Raw genomic sequence first — 21,411 nt, 5'->3', positions numbered from 1 at the left:
TCTTGCCTTATCACAGGACTCTTTTTTTCCCTTCTAGCACAAAGAAATGCAGTGAAGCTTTGAGGTAACATTCATAACTATGAAGAAAAACAACACTTGTAGTGCAGTAACTACCTCCAGTGGAACTGATCCTGAGCATCCTACCAAGAATTCTTCACGCATGACATATTCCTGCCAACTGATGTTGCCATATGTGATCAAGTAAATGACAAGAAAAACTCATCATGCAAGAGATGGGAAGAGAAACGGAAAAGAAATATAAAAGCAGGAAAGACAGAAATATTGGTCCAATCTTTCCCTAGTAAATTTTGTATCTTTGTATAGTGGATGTAAGTCACATACTTACTATTTGCAACTACAGTTGATGTGATCAGACAAGATACTGGGGTTAGAGATGTACCAGTACAGAGCACAGACCTTGCACACACCACACATTCTTATTTAAGGTAGAGATGGTAACAGCCAGTCAGCAAAACCAACATGATCATCTAGAGCATGAAGTCTTTTCATTTCTCTGAGCATAACATTAGCAATTTACCTCTGCCTGGACTGTATTCTTAATGATTAGGATGGAGTCAGAATGAGACTTACATATAGTGTTAAAAGGCTCATACAAGGAGGAAAAATGGAGAAAGGTCTCTCGAGAAGGAAATTCAGGCACTTGGGAACCAGGATTTGTACTCATAGCAGATTTGCCCTTTCAAACAAGGATAGTATCCATTAAGCTCATTCCCCATTTAAACAACTCTTGTTTTTAATTATAACCCAAATTATGTGGAAAAGAGATGACCTTTCAGGTGACAGAAACTTCTGCAAAATTTCTCCCTCTCCAACCATCACACTAATCATTGATGAAAGGCTTAAAACATAAATGTCTTACTGATTCATCCATTTCCAGATAGTCTCACAATGAAAAACAGAAAACAGAGTCTAATGTACAGGAACACAGTCAACAAAGTAAAAAGGCTACTGTAATATTAACTAGTAACTCCTAATATCAATTCTGTCAAGACTATTACATACACACTTGAAGAGTCTTAAGCTTGTTTTAAATACTCTCATAATCATTTTGTTCATAGTACAACATAGATATATCCACATCACCCCTGCACACCAAACTGAAATACCAAAATCATATATTGCTTTTTGTAGGCATTGCTCAGAAACAGGGTAAGCTTGTTTGATTTATGTCCTACATTACTAAAGCTATCCTGTTTCCATATTATTATTATTATTTCCATACCCTCACTAGCTACACATCTCTTGAGAAAATTTTGGCATGTAGATGCACCTTTAGTGTCTCCACAGGGAGATATCAGAAAGAACAGGTAAAGTGTTTGCTCTCTATCCCTACTTATTCTCCATTAATCTTCATTTACACAAATCAGCTGTTGATAGCAATTCTGTAATCAGGACTCAATTCAGCAGATTACTCATGACTTCAGAAAAATATTACCTGTTTATGTAACTCTTCAATATAAATCTCAGAGATGTATTTCCATCAAATTTCTATCATTTTCATGATAGAAAAAGAGCTCAGTAAAAATTAATACCCCCAGGAGTGACTGATGCCCTGACGACAAAAAAGATCTTCCATTTTGATTTGGGGAGAAAACTAATTTCAAGCTTCTGTCTGTGGTCACTGAAATTGATACAGAAAGGATGACATACTGTCCCTTTATCACAAACAGATTTAAAGTCTTCCTAACACTCCCAACTTAGACGAAAAACTTATATATGAGACCACAGGTTTAATTGTGCACATGACGAATTAAGTCAGTATTTTTGCAATAGCTTTTAAAGCGAATGAATACTTACAATATAATTTTATCTGCATTAGAAAGAAAAAAATAACAAAACCAAACAAATAAAAACCTTTTAATTTTCCTGTAACTGTAATCTATGCCACACCATATATGTTATCACAAGGTATTCAATAAGAAAATCTAAAATGTTTTCCTCAAGCTTAGCTCTGTAATTAGAACTAAAGAAAAAGTAAAATGAACATTTGGCCTCATCTCGGTTTTTTTTACAGTCAAAGGACTTTTACATCGAAAAAAAAATTCCACCATGTACATACATGCACACTAAAAAAAAACTTCTCTTGCTGCAAACAGCTATATTTTTGCCCTGCTGTTTTGCTCCTTAATAAATCTATAACACAACACTGGTTTTAAAAATCCCACTATGAAGAAACTACTATACTGTTGCTATAATTTTTTACATCAGTGAGAATCTCCTTCTAGTGCTTATGTTGTATATTTATCAAAATTTTTTTCCTGTTTCCCCTAGAGAAGCATTTAGCTTCCTTTGTTCCATTAGCTATCTAATAAAGCAACAGAAAAGTAATCAAAAGACACAACAAGATGAAGAACATGGTAGTAGAGCAATAAAAACAAACAGGAAACGTCATGAAAATGTAAAGTATTTGAAATTACTCTTTAAAACCAGAAAGCAAATATTAAGCGTATTTTAAATAGACTACATATGCTAAAGACATAGAATATTAACTTAATAACAATAAAATTTAATTATGTGCAGCAATTTGTTTCCTCTTTGGTTTTTTAGTCATTTGGGTTTGTTTTTTTTGTTTGTTTTACATACAAGTATAAGAACTACATATATCTCTATGTATAATCAATCACCAAAATCCATCAAGGAATATGATGCCTATTGTGAAACCACACCACAGCATCAAGCTTTCACTCTGAATGTGGGGGCAGCGAGGTACTGACACAAACAACCAAGAAATGCACAGACTACAAATAAATTTTAGGACCGCTAAACAATTGCGAGAATTGGAAGTGTCACACATAGCAACACATCACACATCATGTATTTTACAGGGGGGGTTTTCAATAGTGGGATAGAGTACATAATTTTCATTCCCAGATCAGAGTTCTACCTTGAATTCACCACAACCCACGAGAACCTTTCACATATGAACAGTACTTCTGCTGAATTTTTTTCCCCCAGATGGTAGTGTATAACACTTAATACTACAAATCCATGACCATGCAACTAATTTTCCATACCAAGTTTCTCAAATAAATGTCACTTCTTTTCCTACCAAAAAAAGTCTTAATGAAGACAAACTGACTGTTTGCAGTTTCAAACAGTTCAATGCAGATCATCAGATCTGATGAAAATGATCTACATCAAAAAGTCCAAATTTATTTTTTCTTTTTTAATAAGAAAACTATACAGAAATCCCACTGGATAAAGCTAAGGTTATTTTCCATCTAAAAACTGATTGCTTCTACATGTTCAACTTAAAAGCTACTTTCATCTTCTGCTGAATTGTTGTACAGAACCTGAAACCATTTGTTACCAATACAAAACCTTCTCAGAGAAGTCAAAAAACATACAAATCTAGCTCAGAATATTGTGTTCAGAGTATCAGCTCTAGCTGAATGAAAGCACAAAAAAACAGGATCTGGCTGCTAAAATAAACCTGGTGCATAGTTCATGATAGTCATATTACACTTCATATAATAAGTGCTCCCCTAGGATACAAAAAATTGAGGTCGTAACTCTTGTTTTCTGCTCTTCTTGATTAGTTATTGCTTATTCTTCAGTAAGTTATTGTGAAAGATCTACAACAAAAACACATTTGCAGAAGAACAAGTAGGTTTACGAATAAGGCAAGTTTCTACAATCTATGTCCTGCAAGCCAGGGTTCAAAATCAACAGTTGATTTGTGTATTACAGAAACGTTTAACTTTAAAAGAGGCAAGTCCCGCGCAGGGGTGGGTGGTGTTTCTGTATACAGACATAAAAGAAATATCATAAATTTTTCAGGCACAGAAAAGTACACTAAAAAGATGTGATAGCTGAAGTTGCAGAAACTGAGTGACATCTTAAATTCGAACACAATCTTACTTTCAGCTTTTATATTTAGCATAAGAATTTCAAATGTGTCCAAGTAAGATAAACTATGTAAACTACTGAAAAAGATTTTGGATTTCCTGATGTATATTCCCCTGAAATAAAGTTTAAAATCTTGAAAGGAATAGTGTTTACTCACAGTAGTGATACCTGCAAGTAACAATCCAGAAATTAATCTACGTTTGTACGCATCTGATCTGACATTAACTGGCAGCAGCATTATTTGCTCCTGCACAGCAGATCCCTTCACAGTTTTTATGTCTTGGATATTTATACTGCATCAGTTATGAGAAACTTAATTTAAAAGAAGTTTTCAAATTTCAGTGGTCCACAAAACCAACCATTATAATATTTTCTAAACAAAGAACCAAAAAATTTCAGTCACCAAAATAGTTCAACAGTTTATTGTATTTCCTTTTAGCGTACAAAAAGTGAACTAGACTGTCAAAGTAACTGCTGCTACAATTAATCTTTCCAAAGTACTAGAGTTTTACTTTTCAAAGTAATCTTGTTGTATCAAGACAGTTTTACACAACAAAAAATACTACAAACACAAACACCAAGCAATGTAGAAAAACTTAAGTCACTGCAGAATCAGAACAAAAATTTTTAATATTGGTGTTGGTTCAATTAAATTTAACATCTGATTTCCCATGCAACTAACATTTATGAATAAAATTTTTTTTTATCAATAGAGACACATCTGTTAAAAGTCAAAAGAAAAAAGGCAAACATTTCTTTTAAATGCTAGTTACAAGAAACTGATCTTAGAAAAGTGAATCAAAAATCACGTAGATCACATCATAACAATAGCATCATTGGACAGGGGGAGTAATACATCCACCTTTTCTCCCACCAAAACATAATGGTGCAGCTTGTTTCACCATGCCAGCAGCTTTTGTTTTCTTTCTGCTCTAAAATTAAGAAATACTGAGAATTGTGGGTTACTACTTAAGGATTTTATCAAACAAAATATGAATCCTCCAACCAAATTCCTCAATTTTTGAAATTTAAAGTAACATAGAGTAATTAAATAGAATATTTAATTCTCCACTTAGGTCTTCCTGAACTTAATTTATGTAAGTCATTACATGTTACAGAGAGGTCTACTAATCAGTAGTTAAAGCAAGGAATGCAGTTTTAACCTAAATTCTTAAAAATTGTATTTTAGTCAATACAGAATAAAAAAAACTTTACATATCTTACTTTAAATGATAGTGGCACCAAAACCCACTTTTGGTAGTTAATAAAATACATAATAAAAGGACCTTTAGCTGTAAGGAGAGAATACCACCTAAACTCAGGGACAAGCAACAAAACCATAAAATTACAAACAGGAAAATTAAGTTTCATCCCTGCTAGTCTATGCAATATTACCTTCATTCCTACTTCCAATTTCAGGTTTGGCAATCAAGGTTGTATGAAAAGGGTTTAGCGAAGGAACAAAGTCAATAATAACACTGTAGCATGTCTTTCTCCAGTAAGACATACAATGATTCACAGAAATTCTTATACAACTTGCTTGAAGAAAGCACCCGTAACTTTTTTCATTAACTGTCATCTATTTTGAAACAAGTCCATCTAATTAAAAAGCTTTATAGGGAAAATATTTTATGAGAAGTAAATTGCAAACCCACCAATAAAGTATTACTTATACCAAAAGCAAACAACAATTATATCTATTAAAAAAACCCCTCCATACTACTGGAATGAACTACAAAAAAAAAGAAACTGGCCAGATAAGGACAAGCTTAACACAAATTAATAATCTCACTTAATGGAATCACCGTAAGTGATTTCAAAGGAAGCCTACTCCTAAGGTTTACATTAAGCACAGGCCTAAACTCTTTGCTGAACAGAGCACAGAAGACATCAGCATTTCAAATTCAACATGCAGAAATCAATCCCAGTAGCAAGTAAATACAATGACTACACTGTCAGTTTGGTTCAGCTTAGAAATTCAGTGTCAGAACCCCTCTAAGACTGATATCAATCATATTGGTCATCAGTACTGGACTAAAAATGAATCTTTATAGTTAAATGCTGTATTAAAAGATCAGTAAACCAGATTATCTCATCATTCATACTTAAGGATGCAATAAACTTGTGTGTTCAAACACTAATGATTATTGTGAAAATTAAGATTTGGCAGTCAGTCTTATTTTCACTGCATTACTGAGAGATATAAGGAAATAAGTAAATTATTTTTTTAGTGTAGTAAAATACAGACTCCTAGAAATTAACTAGGAATCCAATCTAGATAAAAGAATCAGATAAATTCCACTCCTCCAAATAAGCACATATAGTAGGCTGCCTATCTAGAGTAACTAGACATCAATGAGAGAAGAACTCTGGGTACTATTTTGTATTTAGCAAAATGCATTAAGAATATTCTGCTGTTCCATAAGCCTTCACATATTTTCTCAAACTTTTCTTAGAAAGCTAACACGTAAGTGTCTGAAGAAGATTTCAGGATTCTTCCCTGCCCTAGAAATTTACTTGGCAGCAGAGATACCAGGCAGTCATTACAAATACCTGCTCCTAACAGCTCAAGCCAAAAATCACTCAGAACAGCAATGCACAGCTAAGTAACAGTATCAGGTCCTTAAATAATTTTATGCTGTTGGAGTGAAGCCCTTAACCTCCTCTTAATCGCTTATAACTGGATTATTTCTTAAACCGTTTTCCCTGTGAACAACCTACATAGTTTACAGGATGTTTTCTCTGCCAAATTGCCATGGTTTATAATAGAAATGAAGTACATCATACCTCTTAAATGAAAAAAAGAAAAAAAAATACAAAAGTACCTGTATATTTTCAAACGCAGAAAGCATTACCTAAGAGTCACAGTCAAATTCCATAGAATACACATTCAAATAAAACAGACTCTTGTTACAGATACTTAAGTTAAACAAGCACACCATTCACTCAAATCCTTCATTAAGAAACTTAATCTTGCAGGAGACAAGAAGGAAGACTTCCAGATTCATACAGTCTATTGTCAGAAAGTACAAAAATGTTCCAACTCTGAACTTTCATTTAAAGTTTAAATCGCAAACAGAAAATCGAAATTATCTAAGTGATGATAAGATCTGAATTGATACCCAAGTTTTTTAGATAAGAAGTTCTATTTCTGATACAATGCAACTGTACTGCACAGCTTTCCACTAACCTAGGTTCAAAGACGACAGGGAGTTTACATGTTTACCAACACTACCCCCCAAGGTGTTCAATGGTTGGGGCTGTTGACCTTCAGTTTCAGAGTTTATAGTTTTTCCAGTTCCCTCATACTAGATACATAAAAATAACTTAAACTCGTGTAAAGAGGGCATAAAATCACTCGTTCTTGCCTAAAGCCTCCAAGAAAGAACACTACCAATTAAGATGTTTATGGGAATGACCAGGGACTTGAACCTGCTCTAAAGTTTGAATCGACAGGGATATTTATCACTGTGACCAACGTCAAAGAACTCCACCTGTGGAGAAAATACATGCTGAAAATCCCTACAGTTGGTGCAACAGCAGTAAAATCGTGACTTTCATCTCACCCTACCCTCCTTTCTAATTTTCTGGTGAACCTCATAAAAGGAAGGTGATGTAAAATATTTTGATTCTAGAGAAAATATTTAAACATATACAACCCAACTTTTTTGTTGACTAGGCAGAGGAGGGAAATAACAAATATTTAACAGATTTCTGAATAAAGATGAGGAAAATAAAAATGTTGGAAACATCAAGTGATCCAGTAGCTTTGTAAGAAAATAAAGCTGAGACAGGTGTAAGAGAACTTCACCTAATCAAAAAAACCCCAGGATATACAATAATAAGAACAGAGAATAAACTACAGACTTCCAAAAACTTAGTTAAAATTATACCATGGTATATGTTACCTACACCAGGTTTTGATTTGCTCTGCCTACAGGTTTGCACCTTACTTTGGACATCTAAGATTTAACGATACAAGATGATCAATCTATTCTAGCACCAGATGAAAGAAACAAACACTATGTAAATCCATCCCGGTGCTTTGCTTTACTGTAAACTCTATGATTTCCCACAGAATTAAGCCACACAGCAGAGGCTTTAATACCTCTGACAAAATAGGTTATTCAGCTTTAGTTTTTAATAAAATTATTATCTATATAAATGGTCCTTCTGATAAGAAGGAAAATCTTGACTCACTAATATTGTCTTGCTACGCACTGTGCAGCTTTTTTTATGCTTGTCTGATTGTATTTTTTTTCAACGTAATAATTGTCACCCTCCCATTTAATTGAACTCCTGTACTGTTTTGCACAGTGCAACATGGGATTCAGCTAAAGGGGAAAGCAGAGTGATCATACAATATGCAATTCACTGTAGAAGCCTGGCATGTAAAGGCAGCATAGAGACACCTACAACTCCATGAAGCAATGCAGTAAAATAATCAGACAGAGAGTTTAAATACACAAAGAGAAACCCTTGCAGAGGAATTAGACAAAAGTAAATACTTTGATTCAGGTCAGTGAAACTGAAAGATTGTTTTCTACCTGCACCTCACAAATGGTTGAAGTGGGGAGGCAGGGGGACAGTGCAGCAGAATAAAAAACAAGTAACAACTTATTCAGGAAAAAAATCATTGAAAAAGGGAAATAAAATCTCAAATCCAGTAGCTTAACAAAATAAAGAAACAATGTTTTCATTGTGTTTCATAAGCAGTAACAAATTTAGAATTCCTTTATATATACTAAAGCAAAAAGAAAAAAAATTTAAAACTCACACACGACAATATTGATATGTGTTCCACTTTAGACCACTAGATAGGATTTTCTAATGAAAGCAAGCTATTCCACAGATGACCTTGTTTGTGCTCCAGTTCAAGTTTGCTTTCTTTCCATTTTTCAAAGATGTAAAATATATCCAAAAGTCTGTTTTGTAGACTTAATGTTCAAATAATGATTTTAATTAAGTAGACTGGCATAATTGCACCTCTCACAAACATCAGTGAACATATTCTCAGTGACCTCAATTAGACAAGACTCCATGCAAATCGAGTTCAGATCCAGTATAATACAACATCATCCCAGGGAAATCCACAGTGAAGATTTAATAAAGCTGGGGAAAGAAGCAACCCTAAACCTTCAAGATGAAGTGTTTAACTTCCAACAAAACTTGTCTAAATACATTATTTGAATGACTTCCGGTAAGAAGTCAGACACTATAGGGTTAGCTGACTACACATCACTGATGTTTTTCAAATTATAATTAATTAAGCAGTATGAAGATGCTTTTCTTTTTTTCCTTCATTTTCATTCAACCAACCACTTCTCTTGATAAACACCAGGCATAAAATAATAAATCATGATGTCTTTTGTTTCATCCCTATGCTTGATTACTCTTGGCAGTTTTTTTGGTCTAATGAGCAAACTGTTTGGCTAAAGCTACAAAAGTTAAACAACTGACAAACTCAGTTGTCAAATCCGAAAATACATCTACTTCATTTCCAAGTTTAAATTTGTTTTATTGAAATATAAATAAATGATGCACATTGATATCTTTTAACTCAGTTGTATAGATAATAATTTTACAGCTATAGAAGTTCTAGCTTCAACTAATACATTTTTTCAATTAAAAAAATGCTTTTTGATGAAATTAAGCAAGAGTAGGATCTGTGTATGCAGAAATTAAGCATGTGCAAATTACTAACCTTTATCTGCATTAGAATAAAAAGCACAAATATCTGTGGAAAAAGCAGTATTATATAGATATTTTTAACAATGTGAACATTTTATTAATAATAATATCGGACAGAAATTTGCAATATTTTAGGGAAAAGGTTTCCTAATATTCATGTTGTTGAATAGTCCAACTACACTCAAACTGGGCTAGAAAGTCATAGTCCAACTCGTTGTAAAAAATTCAAGATTGCCTTACTTTCCAACTACAGCGAGATAAGCATTGTTAGAATCCAACATCAGTTTTTCTTCATAGAATAACTTCACAAATTTTATTAAAGTATTTTTGATACCTTCTCCTTCCTTTCTTGGAGGAATTGGGAGTTCAAACACCCATTTTCTTGAAAATCTCTTCATGTTTATAGTAATACTTGCCTTGTTCTTATATGATACTTGTAGGCATGTAAAAAAAGAGGTAATTCTTCCAGTCAATGAACTGAAACTATTGCAGACAACTGCCTCACAAATCTGAGATATGAGCTCAGAATTATTATTTTGTTCTGCATACCACAAACATTTTTAAACCCATGTCACTCTCACTATATACCCAAAAATTATCTGCAGTCAGTGGGATACCAAGTAGCGAGATAAATCTGCAGACATGATAAGGTTGGACTTATAAAATACTTCTAATATTCTGTGAGGTATTTTGCCCCTCAGAATGAGGGATAGACAGAGTAAAATCTCTTTAAATTTTTACTGATTTAAGGTACCAGTTATCATATGCTTGTGTGTGTGTGCTCTCACACACACACGGCATGCATTCATTATGATAAAAAAAATAAAATAAAAAAAATCACACAGCTCAACTTTGCCATGTGCTGAACATCAAATACACTACAACATTAGCACTTTAGAACCTTCTGGAAAAATGTCACTTATTTTCTTCAGACTAGTTATGTTCCTCAAAAATGTCTTCAACTTACAGAGGCTATACTACAATCCAAACTTAGAAAATTTGGAGGGAAAAAAGTGATAGTTTCATATGCCCTAAAAAACTATAATTTTTATGCAGGAACAATGGGGGAAAAAGAAAAAAGAAAGGAATTGTAAACATTCAGCATATGTAAAAAGTACACCAAGACAGAAAGGTATGGTAGCTTTTGTGCAAACCATAAGGCTGTGCAGAGTTCAGTTTATAAACAGGACCTTCAGTCCTAGCGAAGAACATTGAAATGTTTTGAGGTTTTACGTGCCTTTATTAGTTCAATCTGCAGTACAAAACTACATAGTTAATTCTACTTCTGCATATCTCTCCCTCTCCATGAGACTACATCTGCTGATCTCGTACTGAAATCTCACGATTCGCTATCATGTTACACTTAATTTGTCTAAGATGTTACTAACAGCAACTCCAAGGAAGTTTTGATCATATATCCCTGCGTCCTATGAGAGGATGTTTTCTTTTGAGGACCCCATGAAGATCAGTAGATAACACAGGTGGAACCAACTGCCTTTTCTCCTAACATAATTAAGTCTGTTACTTAATAGGGTAAAGAAATTCTGTCCATTCATGCAAGACCAGAGTTCATCAAAACAGGACTTCGTAACTGCCTACCATGAATTCCTGAGTAAAGTCAGGTACATTCAACTGCAAGATAAAATAAGCACATGGGTGAAAAATTAAGCATCTTAACAGTTTAGGAAACTCTTGATCTACTAAGATTTAGAAAAATAGATATACACTTCATGTGCTTTAATCCAGTTCACATATGAAATACTGTGCAGCATTTGCAGTACACTGACCAATCTGACAGCCTTTGCTGGCTTGGAAATGCATGAGCTCTTCACATTCACGCTTTTCATTCCTGGATGCTGGAAACAAGACTCCCTACCTAATCCTTAGTATGCTTAAAGACTTGAACACCAGATTAAGACAACAAATATCCATCTTGGTGATTAACTTAATGAAAATCCTGAAGCCATTTCTCCATCTTCCTTAGGATTTGAATTAGCTTGTATTCCAACATCATTTGTGATTTTACGCATAAAAGTAACTGGTCACAATTACTGACAACGCACACAAAAAAATGCTATGACGATGGCAGAACACCATTCCTTTTCAACAGCAAATTAGTATAAGAAAAATCAAGCACCCGTCCTAGTCATTGTCAAATTTGGGCCAAAGACGGAAACGCTTCCAGACAGATCAGTATGAACTTAAATAGTATTCTTCCTCGTTCCTTCTGCAAAACAGCATAAATTTTCTACCTAGATCATCTGGGAATACTGCAGCTAATTAATTCCCTCACACTGCAGGCCTTAGAGATCAAATCTTAATCTATGCCAGTAGCACAGAGTAAAGACTCGATAAACCTGAAATGCTTTTGCCAAACTAGAATTTTTGGATGTAATATACTCTGTCAGGATAAAAGTAAGCCACTATATACAGGCAAGTGTATCATCAAATCCCATGGTCTACTCTGGCCCTAAACTTTATGAATACAGAGAGTTCTCACAGTTTGATGTGGGCTTCCTAAATCTGACCAAATCGGTTACCTCACTCTTGCAAAAGGCTTGTAGGGCACTTCATACAATGGATTCTTGACATTGCTGCTTTATGTGCCAATCAACTGATTCTGCTTATAAGAATCACTGTTTGGGTTTTCTCCTGAAGTGGTGTTTCAGTCACCAACATAAGCCCTACCAAATCCTTAAAGATATATGTATCATTAAATATATATTCCACACTCTTCATATTAATAACTTCCCTCTGTTTTAATAAAGTTGTTAAAACACAAGTCATTTTTCATATGCAGTAGCATATAACAATGAGTAAATTCTGTACCTCTCACTACTATGTTACATAGATTTAACAACTGGAATAAACTTCATCATCAAGTGCAGGCTCAAAAGGTCAAAAGAGTTTGTTTTCAGTTGCATGCAGACCCCAGTATAAGTGTACTACATTGAATTATTTGATGAATTGCAGAATTTTTTAGAGAGATCCTGAACAAACTGCAAACAGACAGTCTCTTTCAAGCCAATGATCATATCACATGAGAAAATAAAAAAATTAGTTCATAAGACTTTTCTGAGCACAATGTCAAGCACTGGATAGTCTTTAATAATATATTAAGATAATACTTTCTGGAAGTGGTAAAATACAAAAAAGTTTGAATGACTTAAATCTTTTCAATCCATTCTTTTACTGTATTCTGTTAAAGCATCCACTCGCAAAGATAATAACAAAGCTGTGAAATTACATCCTTATTGTAATGTGAAAGCTTTGTCATGGGCTAATTTCATACTGGCTCTCCTTGTGTCCTGTCTAAGGCTGCTACCTTATACTGCACCACCTTCTTTAGGTAAATCACTAGTTCCTATGTAATTTTCCCTATTGTCTACCAGTGCGAAATGAGGTAAAATGGGAAAGTAAAAGTGAAAAACCATTTAAAAAATCTAACAAATAATTAAAGATTGTTCACATTAGGTAAAAATGCCCAGTGAAGCTCTGGACACTGATATCACTAATCACAAACTTTTCGTTCTCAGAAATTAAATTTCAAGAAATATGAAAATTACAAGAACTTTTAATACAGTATGTTAGTATTTACTACCACTGCCTCCATAAAATTTATATCTAAAGCAAACAAGCAAGACTTTTAGTATTAAGCACAGTCCTAATGAGACATGACACCAGATGCAGAAAAAGAAGCTGTTTATCTGTCGTTACTAATACATTGAAATATGTCAGGTTAAGACAGTTAGGACAAAATGAAAACAACAGACAATAGGAAAAACATGACTGTAAATCAATGTCACAAATTTTAAAAATTACAAAATACATTTAAAAATTTAAAAATACCTTAGAAAAATAACCACAAAGCAAAACTGCAGCTATTTTACTAACAAGTTCTTTTTATGTACTGACAGGAAAAACACAGAATATTTTCAGACTAACACCATCAATTCTTTTTTCCATCTTTTCCATTTCTATTACTTCATAGTAATTGAAGCATTTGATGTAACTAGCTGCAGAAAAGAGAAATCATAGCTTGGATTAGTATGTCTGCAAGTCCTGGCCAGTTTTCAAGTGTAACATCATCAAACAGTCACTGAGTTTAATAGCCGTGTTGCACCTGTGCCATGTGCCTGTTGTGTCATGACTCCTGGTGTATCCATGCTGTCCCTGCACAACCCCCACCCCTGCCCCAAGATACACTGAATGAAATAAGGAAATCTTTGAGCAGCTGGTTAGTTTTTTGGAACCTAGCTTCAGAGTAACTCCCAGGTATTCAAGCATAAGGAAACTTTTATTCTAACTAAGGTATTTCTAATTCTGCCCACGTTCCACTGTTTTCTACCTTCAGCCTCCCCTTACAATATATCTCTTAAACATCTTTCCTTTCTGATTGTAAACGCAAGACAGCCTATGTAGTTTCTGTTACTGTTACCATCTATTTGTGTATTACAAAGCTATTTATACCATACTATAATAAGCACAGATGGCTAGAGTCAATTCCAATAAGATTTAATGGAAAGACAAGAGAAGACTGGGTATCCATATCCACTAAATAACCTACAGCAAATAAAATAAAGATTATTCTTTGGAGAAAGGAGATAAAGATAAGATGAAACAATGTTATCAGCTTTACTTTAGATTATGAGGGCAATCTAAGGAAAAGCACATTACCATTTACTTAACTTCTAAACGTTAGCTGTATAAAGAGCTTCCAAGTTAATGCCTTCCAAGAGACATTAAGAGTTCAATGTTAACAATAGTTTGAGATTAGTAGACTGCCTTTTCAGACAAAAAAAATTTGTCAATAGAAACAGGCAGCAAAAACAGACCATAGGGAAAGTAATCATGTGAAAGAAAAAAGGAATCTGTACTTCAGAAGGAATTAAAAGCACATATAAAAATGAGAAGCCTTTGTCTACAATACAGAAGAAAAGAAAATTTAAGATTTCCATTACTCCTTCCCATTATAATTTGCCATAATCAATTTAGAGTTATGAACAATACAACAGCTTCTTAAATTTCCTAATTAAAATTAATACAAATTCCCAACATTTTCTCATATTTTACAGTTTAAACCAGAATGGTCAAGTCCTTATTAGTTTCATTTCAAAGGCAGTAATTATAGGTGTAGATATAACATACTTATTCTTTCTGTCAGATCTCCTAGGCTTAAAATTTTTTCCACAAAACAAGTCATGAACAAAAATGACTGATACCACATTAGAGGTGCCAGTAAGTTTCAAATACCACACTGGCATACAGAAAAGATTCAATACCCTATTTGAAGAAGTAACTAACTTATTACAAGTTTTTGCTTTAACTTAGGCCTAAGACAACATAAAGAAGTTAATCTTTCATGTCTTGAAATTCTATTTTTTCCTGTTTTCATAATCATAACATATGTATGTAGTAAAAGAGCTGCTAGAGCTGTTGTAGCCACTAAAAAGGAAAAAGGTATGGTTTTTTTTCTTACCCTGAACCACAAAATGTACAGGACAAATAAGCCTACCAGACTTATTTTCATTAACTTAATGAAATGTTAACATGAGTGAGGAAAGATGATGAGTGCTGCACTATTCAATACAAAATTGTCAATATCCTCTAAAGTACATTCAGGATTCTCCATAAATGAGGAGGGTTTCTTGCTCTCTTCTATTCTTGCTGAAGTCCTTCTCCTCTTCAAACAAAGTTATTTACATAACTTTTATATATTATATATATATATATATATATATAATTTATAACATATTCATGTTTCCACTCTGGAAACGAAAACATAGAAACATGAAAACCTTCCAAATATTTACAAGGTAATTACACAGTGAAGTGCAAAGAACTTGTGATGAATCCTTTTTAAAACCGCCTTTGGCTCTCTAAGTTGTACAGAAATGTAGTTGTGATCCACAGCGGGGCAGAGATGTTCTGCTCACAACAATAATGTACAGTTGGAGGGGAGCTTAGTTGAGGGGCAGTATGAGGGTGGTATTTTTGAGAAGCCTTAAACCTCCAAAACAGATAAAAGAATAATGAATGCTGGATATTACTGAATTGGACGTAGTATTTGATTCATCTCTTTTCTAAACACAGAGGTTTTTGCTAATGTTGAAAAAACCTATTCTTTACACATTTACAAAAGACTCATCTGAGGAGCCAACATGAGCTGCCCAAACTTGTCACATGTTGTAGAAGGCAATACATTTCATGGTCAATGTGAGAACACTTCACAGCGAAGTAGATTAAAAGGGAGTATTACCAGTGTAAACTTTCTCTTCATAGATGATCGGTCTCAGGTCTGTTACTTAAATTTTCTTCTACCATCTTTACCTTTGATAAGTGTATTAACATGGTAGGATGATAGTTAAAACACTGCTACAATGCAAATTATTACAATGATCAACCGATCATATTATTTCATAAAACCACTATGCCATAGTTGAGATGAGGAGTTTATTTATCATTTTAAATTTGCAAATACAGGAATCACTTAAATTATTATCTCTTTGAGAAGAAAAAGTACAAACCACTAAGAGGCAAGTTAAATCCTAAATAATTCTTAAAGCAGCGAGTAAAATTTACCATATAAAATACAGCCTTTTTCATGAACACAAATGCACGAGACACTGCTTACAAATACTAGTTACTAAAATGCATTAGTCTGTTGAATGTTGCTTCATGGAATTTTGAAGAAATAAAAATTAAAATTTCTGAGAAGTCTGAAAGACTTTCAAATAGGCATACAACAGACAGTTGTATGCAATTTTGTCTGACTGACTGTAATGACCACATAAATAGAAAAAGTGATTATAAATGACAAAGACTTTGTGTTTTGCTCTAGGATTAAAAATACCACCACTATTTGGAAACAAGTCAGAAAGAGAATACAGAATAATTCCTATATTTTGTTCTGCTCCACAGATTTACAGCATTACGAGTAATGAAGGTTTCCCAGATAAGACTCAGGATGTTCTAAGTAGGAAAGTATAAACGTAATGCCATTACCCGATCACGTTTTTTAAAAGAATAACCTGTATTTCAGACAAACCACGGTATATATATATATATATAATTTTATCACATGTTTAGTGCAATCATAATAGATCAGACCATTAACACAAAGTATTATAAATATAACAAAATATGAATGAAGAAGATTCCCTTAACAGCATCTACTGAAAAGCCCCAGTTCCCAAGTCTGAAATAAGCATAAAATACATACACATGGGACAGGACCTCCCAACATTGTGACACCACTGGCTGCTGAAGCAGCCTAACCAAGCAGCTTGGAAAACCCTAATAAACATATCAACCCTGAGACTTATTTTAGTGACAGATGTTAATAGCTGCAGCTACTCAGCAACTGGACTACAGCAGCATTAAGACTGGGTTAAAAACTCTTCCTCCCCAGCTACTTTTGGCAAAAAGTAAACATACGCTTGTATATATACAACTCCAAATGTTTGACTTGTACATATATCTTCAGGGAGTTGATATTGGACATATCAAGAATACACTTTCCTCCCTCCATCTTTAAGATGGGAAGTCACATATTCAAAAATGAGATCACTCTCAATTTTTGCACAGGAAAAAGATGTGAGGAAGTAGTCTCTAACATTCCCACTGTTACACGTTAAGGCACAGACCTATTTCATTATTTTCAACAGATGTGTCAGAAAGAGAATTGAAGAGTCAGTTACAGTTCTGCCTATAAAAAGTACTGAAAAGATCTTAGCTAATATTCTCAAGTTAATAACACATTGACAAAACTGACATTTTAGACAATTGTTAAGAGAGCTAGGTTTGAGGTTTGGCTTGGTTTTTGGGTTTTTATAAATAAAACATCACATCCTGGTTTATTCGGTTCTGTGAGGGCTCTCATTCTGAATAACTGTGTTCTTTCTCACTGCGATCTAAAACTCTTAAGAAACTGAGCCAATGAGCCAGAAGTCAGGGTCATTATCTTTCACATTAATCAGTCCTGTCAGTTAAGTCTTAAGTTAAGCCTTTAAATACTTCTTTTCACACCAGAATTCCGTGTTACCCTTACATCTGTAGGGTATTTAAAGACTGCAAAAAATACCCTACTCTGATCAGAGAATTAAATTACAAACACAGGCCTTGCATACCTTTATTTTGATTTAAACTCTGCAAGAGTTACCCCTACATATGTTTAAAATGTTGTCGTCCTGTTCCTTAACAGAAGACCACATCTGAATCAGTAATTTGCTAATCACAAATTCAAAACCAACAAATTACAGTGAAGTATCACGACCATCCATAAATATTCCAGATCAAGTACCAATGAATAGGACATAAACATTCTGCACAAAAAATAAAAGCATATTCATCACTGAAGTACCAGCCTTATAAAACTTGAACAGTGCAAAAATAAATAAGCCAGCATATTTGTAAATTACCTCAGAAGAATCAGTATGCAGTACTTCCTCAAAGCAGTCACTCTTAAAACCCTTGAGAACACCTACTTGTCACAGAATAAATTATCTGGCTAATATCCAATATTACAGTACATGTCAGTAGGCACCCAGGAGACAGGCATTAGAGAGCACTTAGCTTCCTCAGCCTTGCAGGGTAGTCCTTACATAAATGACTTTGCCCAACTATAAAACATAACTGATGCACTTAGTTTGGAGCTTTCTAGCAGTAGCCTTTAATCCTAAAACATTTATATAGCCCTGCATGTTGGTTTGGGGGTTTTTTCCAAAATCACAGGTACCAATTCACAGCACACTAAACAGCTATTTTTCACATGAACATAAGTTCTTTTAAGATATTCAAGGGAACCAAAAATATCTGACTACTAATTGGAGTGTTCACAACACTAAAATTATGCTGTTTAATAAAAACTATTAGGAAAATTAGTTCTCCCACAATGCTAACAGTAGCTCTTCTTTCCTAGTTGCTTAACATAAATAGCCAAGTTTGCATCCAACATGCAACACAGACATAAAGCTAGAAAATTAATGCATCACAAGTCACTCCAGGTCTCAGAAAATAAGAGACTTCTTGGAGAGATTTACTTCAATTCACTACTGCAAACCACAGTCACGAGCAAGCTGCAGGAGAAACAAGGAGAAACCTGTTGCCTTTGAAGCTGCAAACCAAATCAAGGTTTTACTCCATATCAAAGAAATTCAGTAGGCAAGACAGTAAATAAAACTAAAAATTATTTTGCAAGGTTGGAATTCAAATTTTTAAAAGCGACACCAAAGGATGCAGGATACTGGATGATCAAAAAAAAAATCATTTCCACTTAAAGAAATGTGAAGGACTTGTGAAAATTGACTGTCTTTCACTGAACTTGCAGCAAACAGAGACCGAACTAGAAGCACAGTCGAAGCACGCTGGAGGACAGAGCCACCTTAGAGCGGCAGGTTTCGTAACTGATGGGATTCGGGTCAGGCTGGGGCTGGTGTTCAGGGGCTCCGAGGAAGGCGCTCCGGACGCTCCGCGCACACTCTCCCCGCCTGACGCCCGCACCTCGGACACGGGCCGCGCTCCCCGCACTCCCCCGGCTGCGAGCGCTGTCCCTTCTCCCCCGCCCGCCCTGCCGGTACTTTGACAGCAGTACGGAGACGCGGCAGTGCCGCCCGGCGCCCGCTCCAGGTGCCCGGGGAGAGAGGGAGGGGGACTGCCCCGGGCGGCACCGGCGGAGCGGCGGCGGGGAGAGCCCCTGCCCCCGGCCCGGCCCGGTGCCCCCACCGCAGCCCTCTCCGCAGCCCCCGCCGCTCCCGCAGCGGGGCGGGAAACGGGGAGGAGAGAGGACAAACGTGACTCCCCCTCCGCCACTTGGCGACCCGCAGGGCGGAAAGGTGCTCCCGCGGCCCGACCCACTGGGCCCGGAGGTGCGGGCTGTGCGCCCCGCACGGCCCGGGGCACACCGCGCGGTCCGCGCCGCTCAGCGGCGGCAGCGCACCGGGAACTGCCCGCCGGGACCTCCCTCCTCCCTGCCGAGGCGCCGCCGGGAATTAAAATGAGAATTAGGATTCCGGGAGAACGGGGCAAGTTGAGGCTGCACCCCAGCCCCCGCTGCCCAAGAGATGCCCTCCCCGAACGGAACCAGCGGGAGCGGGCCGGGCGCGGCAGCCGGCTGGCAGGGTGGAAGGGCTCAACTTACGTCTCGGAATTTGTTCCACTGCCCGACCTCCTTGTCGTACTGGGAGATGGTCGTGAGCCATTGTTTATCGTCCAGAAAATTACCGCTGTCCGGTCTGCCCCCGGCCGCCGCCGCCGCCGCCGGGCTGCACCAGGCTGCTGCACACACGCACACCAAGGCTGCCGCCGAGAGCATCTGGGCGAGAGGAGACACGGGCACGGGGGTTACCCACTGGGGAGCCGAGCCCCAGCCGGGGGCTGCCGGGACAGCCGCCCGCCGCAGGCCCCCTGGCCCACCTGAGCGGGGACGGGAGGGGAGCGGATGGAGGGGAGGCTGCCCGGTCCGTCACCTTGCTGCGCGCCCCGCACCCGCGCTCCTCGCCGCGCCGGAAAGGCGGCCCCGCGCGCTCTCCCGCTCCCTCCCCGCACGCGCCGCCGTCTGCGGCCGCCCGTCCGCCCCGCTCCTGCTCGCGCGCCGCGCGCGCCGCCCGCCCCTCGCCCCGCCCCGCCCCCGCCCCGCGCGCCGCCGCCGCACCGGGACGGGCGCGCTCCCGCCGAGCCCCGTCCGGAGCGGAGCGGAGCGTTCCGGGCAGCCGGGAGTGGCGGTGGGGCCGCCCGCAGGGCCCGAGCCTTGCCGCGCCCCTCCTGACCCCACGGGAGCCGCGCTGTGCCGGCGGCCCCTCCGGTGGGGGTGGAGGCCGCCGGCACTTCTCTGCAGCTGCGTTGGCACCTCGTCCCCCGAGTTGGGTCTGCGCAAATCCTTAGATGGACACGATCTTTCAAAAGTCGCAGTCACGTTAAGATAGAACTTCCCGCGCCTTCGGGGCAAGGAGAGACGCAAGCTCGCAGGTCGTCTCTGAGCGCTGCTGGAGGCACATGCGGTGCCGCCTGCCCGTGTTACCCATTTTGTAAGGATCGTGTACTCTGCTCTCTTTCTGGCTTCTGTCTTTTAAACAGCAACTGTATGTTAACTCAAAGCCTTCACGGACATCTGGTTGCTTTCCCGAATTAGTTAAATTTAATTTAGAAATGAGCAAGGTGCATAAATAGTTCAATTACCTTTTCAGCATAGCTGACTCCATATTTAATTTTGAGTTCCATCTGCTATCCTGTTGACCTAATTCATCTAATTTTGTAATGTTAGCTTTGTTCCCTAGACTTGAGTAACACTCTGCTTTTTAGGTTTGTATTAGCTGAGTGTTGCAAGGTTTCGGTAGAGGGAGTGGGACAGGGACTGAAGGGTGGGAAGAGGTGTGGGGCTCCCCGGCTTGGGAACAGCTGATTCCTGCCAGCTTCACAGTGGAGACACTGCCGGCCACAGCTAAGCCTTTCAGCAGCGCTAGTAGTGCCTCTGTGAAAGCATAGCTAAGAAAGGGCAGAAAATGCTGTGTGAAGAGAGAAGATGTGAACAGAAACGGTAAGAAAAACCAGGGAACACCAAGGTCAGAGAGAGAGGAGATGGTGCTCTCCATGGCAAGAGCACTGCAGACCCTGGAAGACCCGTGCCAGGGCAAATGGATAGACCCAAAGGAACTGTGGCAAGCCCACACCAGAGCAGGTTTTCATGAAGGACTGCAGCCCATGGAAAAGCCATGCCTGAGCAGAGTAAACGTGTAAGAAGGAGGGAGCAGTGAGCGGAAACTGTTACATACTGACTGTATGCTCCCTCAATTCCCCCTGTGCTGGTCAGGAAGAAGAGTGTGGAATGAGGTTGAGCCTGGGGAAATGGGGGAG

General features: G+C 37.6%; 1 protein-coding gene across 3 annotated transcripts in view; it reads right to left on the bottom strand.

Moving 5' to 3' along the window:
• The window catches only part of SPOCK3 (SPARC (osteonectin), cwcv and kazal like domains proteoglycan 3), a 173,856-nt gene extending 153,778 nt beyond the window's left edge, over positions 1 to 20,078 (bottom strand). For all 3 annotated transcript variants that reach the window (XM_027738292.2, XM_027738303.2, XM_027738323.2), the window contains exons 1-2: positions 20,028 to 20,078; positions 19,700 to 19,873 (exon numbers count right to left, since the gene is read on the bottom strand). In XM_027738292.2, coding sequence (XP_027594093.1) covers positions 19,700 to 19,873 — 174 coding nt within the window. In that variant the 5' untranslated portion in view covers positions 20,028 to 20,078. The remainder of the gene's footprint in view (positions 1 to 19,699; positions 19,874 to 20,027) is intronic.
• Positions 20,079 to 21,411: the final 1,333 nt, after the last annotated feature.

Source organism: Pipra filicauda, unplaced genomic scaffold, assembly GCF_003945595.2.
Source record: "Pipra filicauda isolate LSUMZ 115617 unplaced genomic scaffold, ASM394559v2 scaffold196_size3971931_pilon, whole genome shotgun sequence".
Classification (NCBI taxonomy): Eukaryota; Metazoa; Chordata; class Aves; order Passeriformes; family Pipridae; genus Pipra; species Pipra filicauda.
Note: the sequence above shows the minus strand (reverse complement) of the source record. Positions and strands in the feature narration are given on the sequence as shown.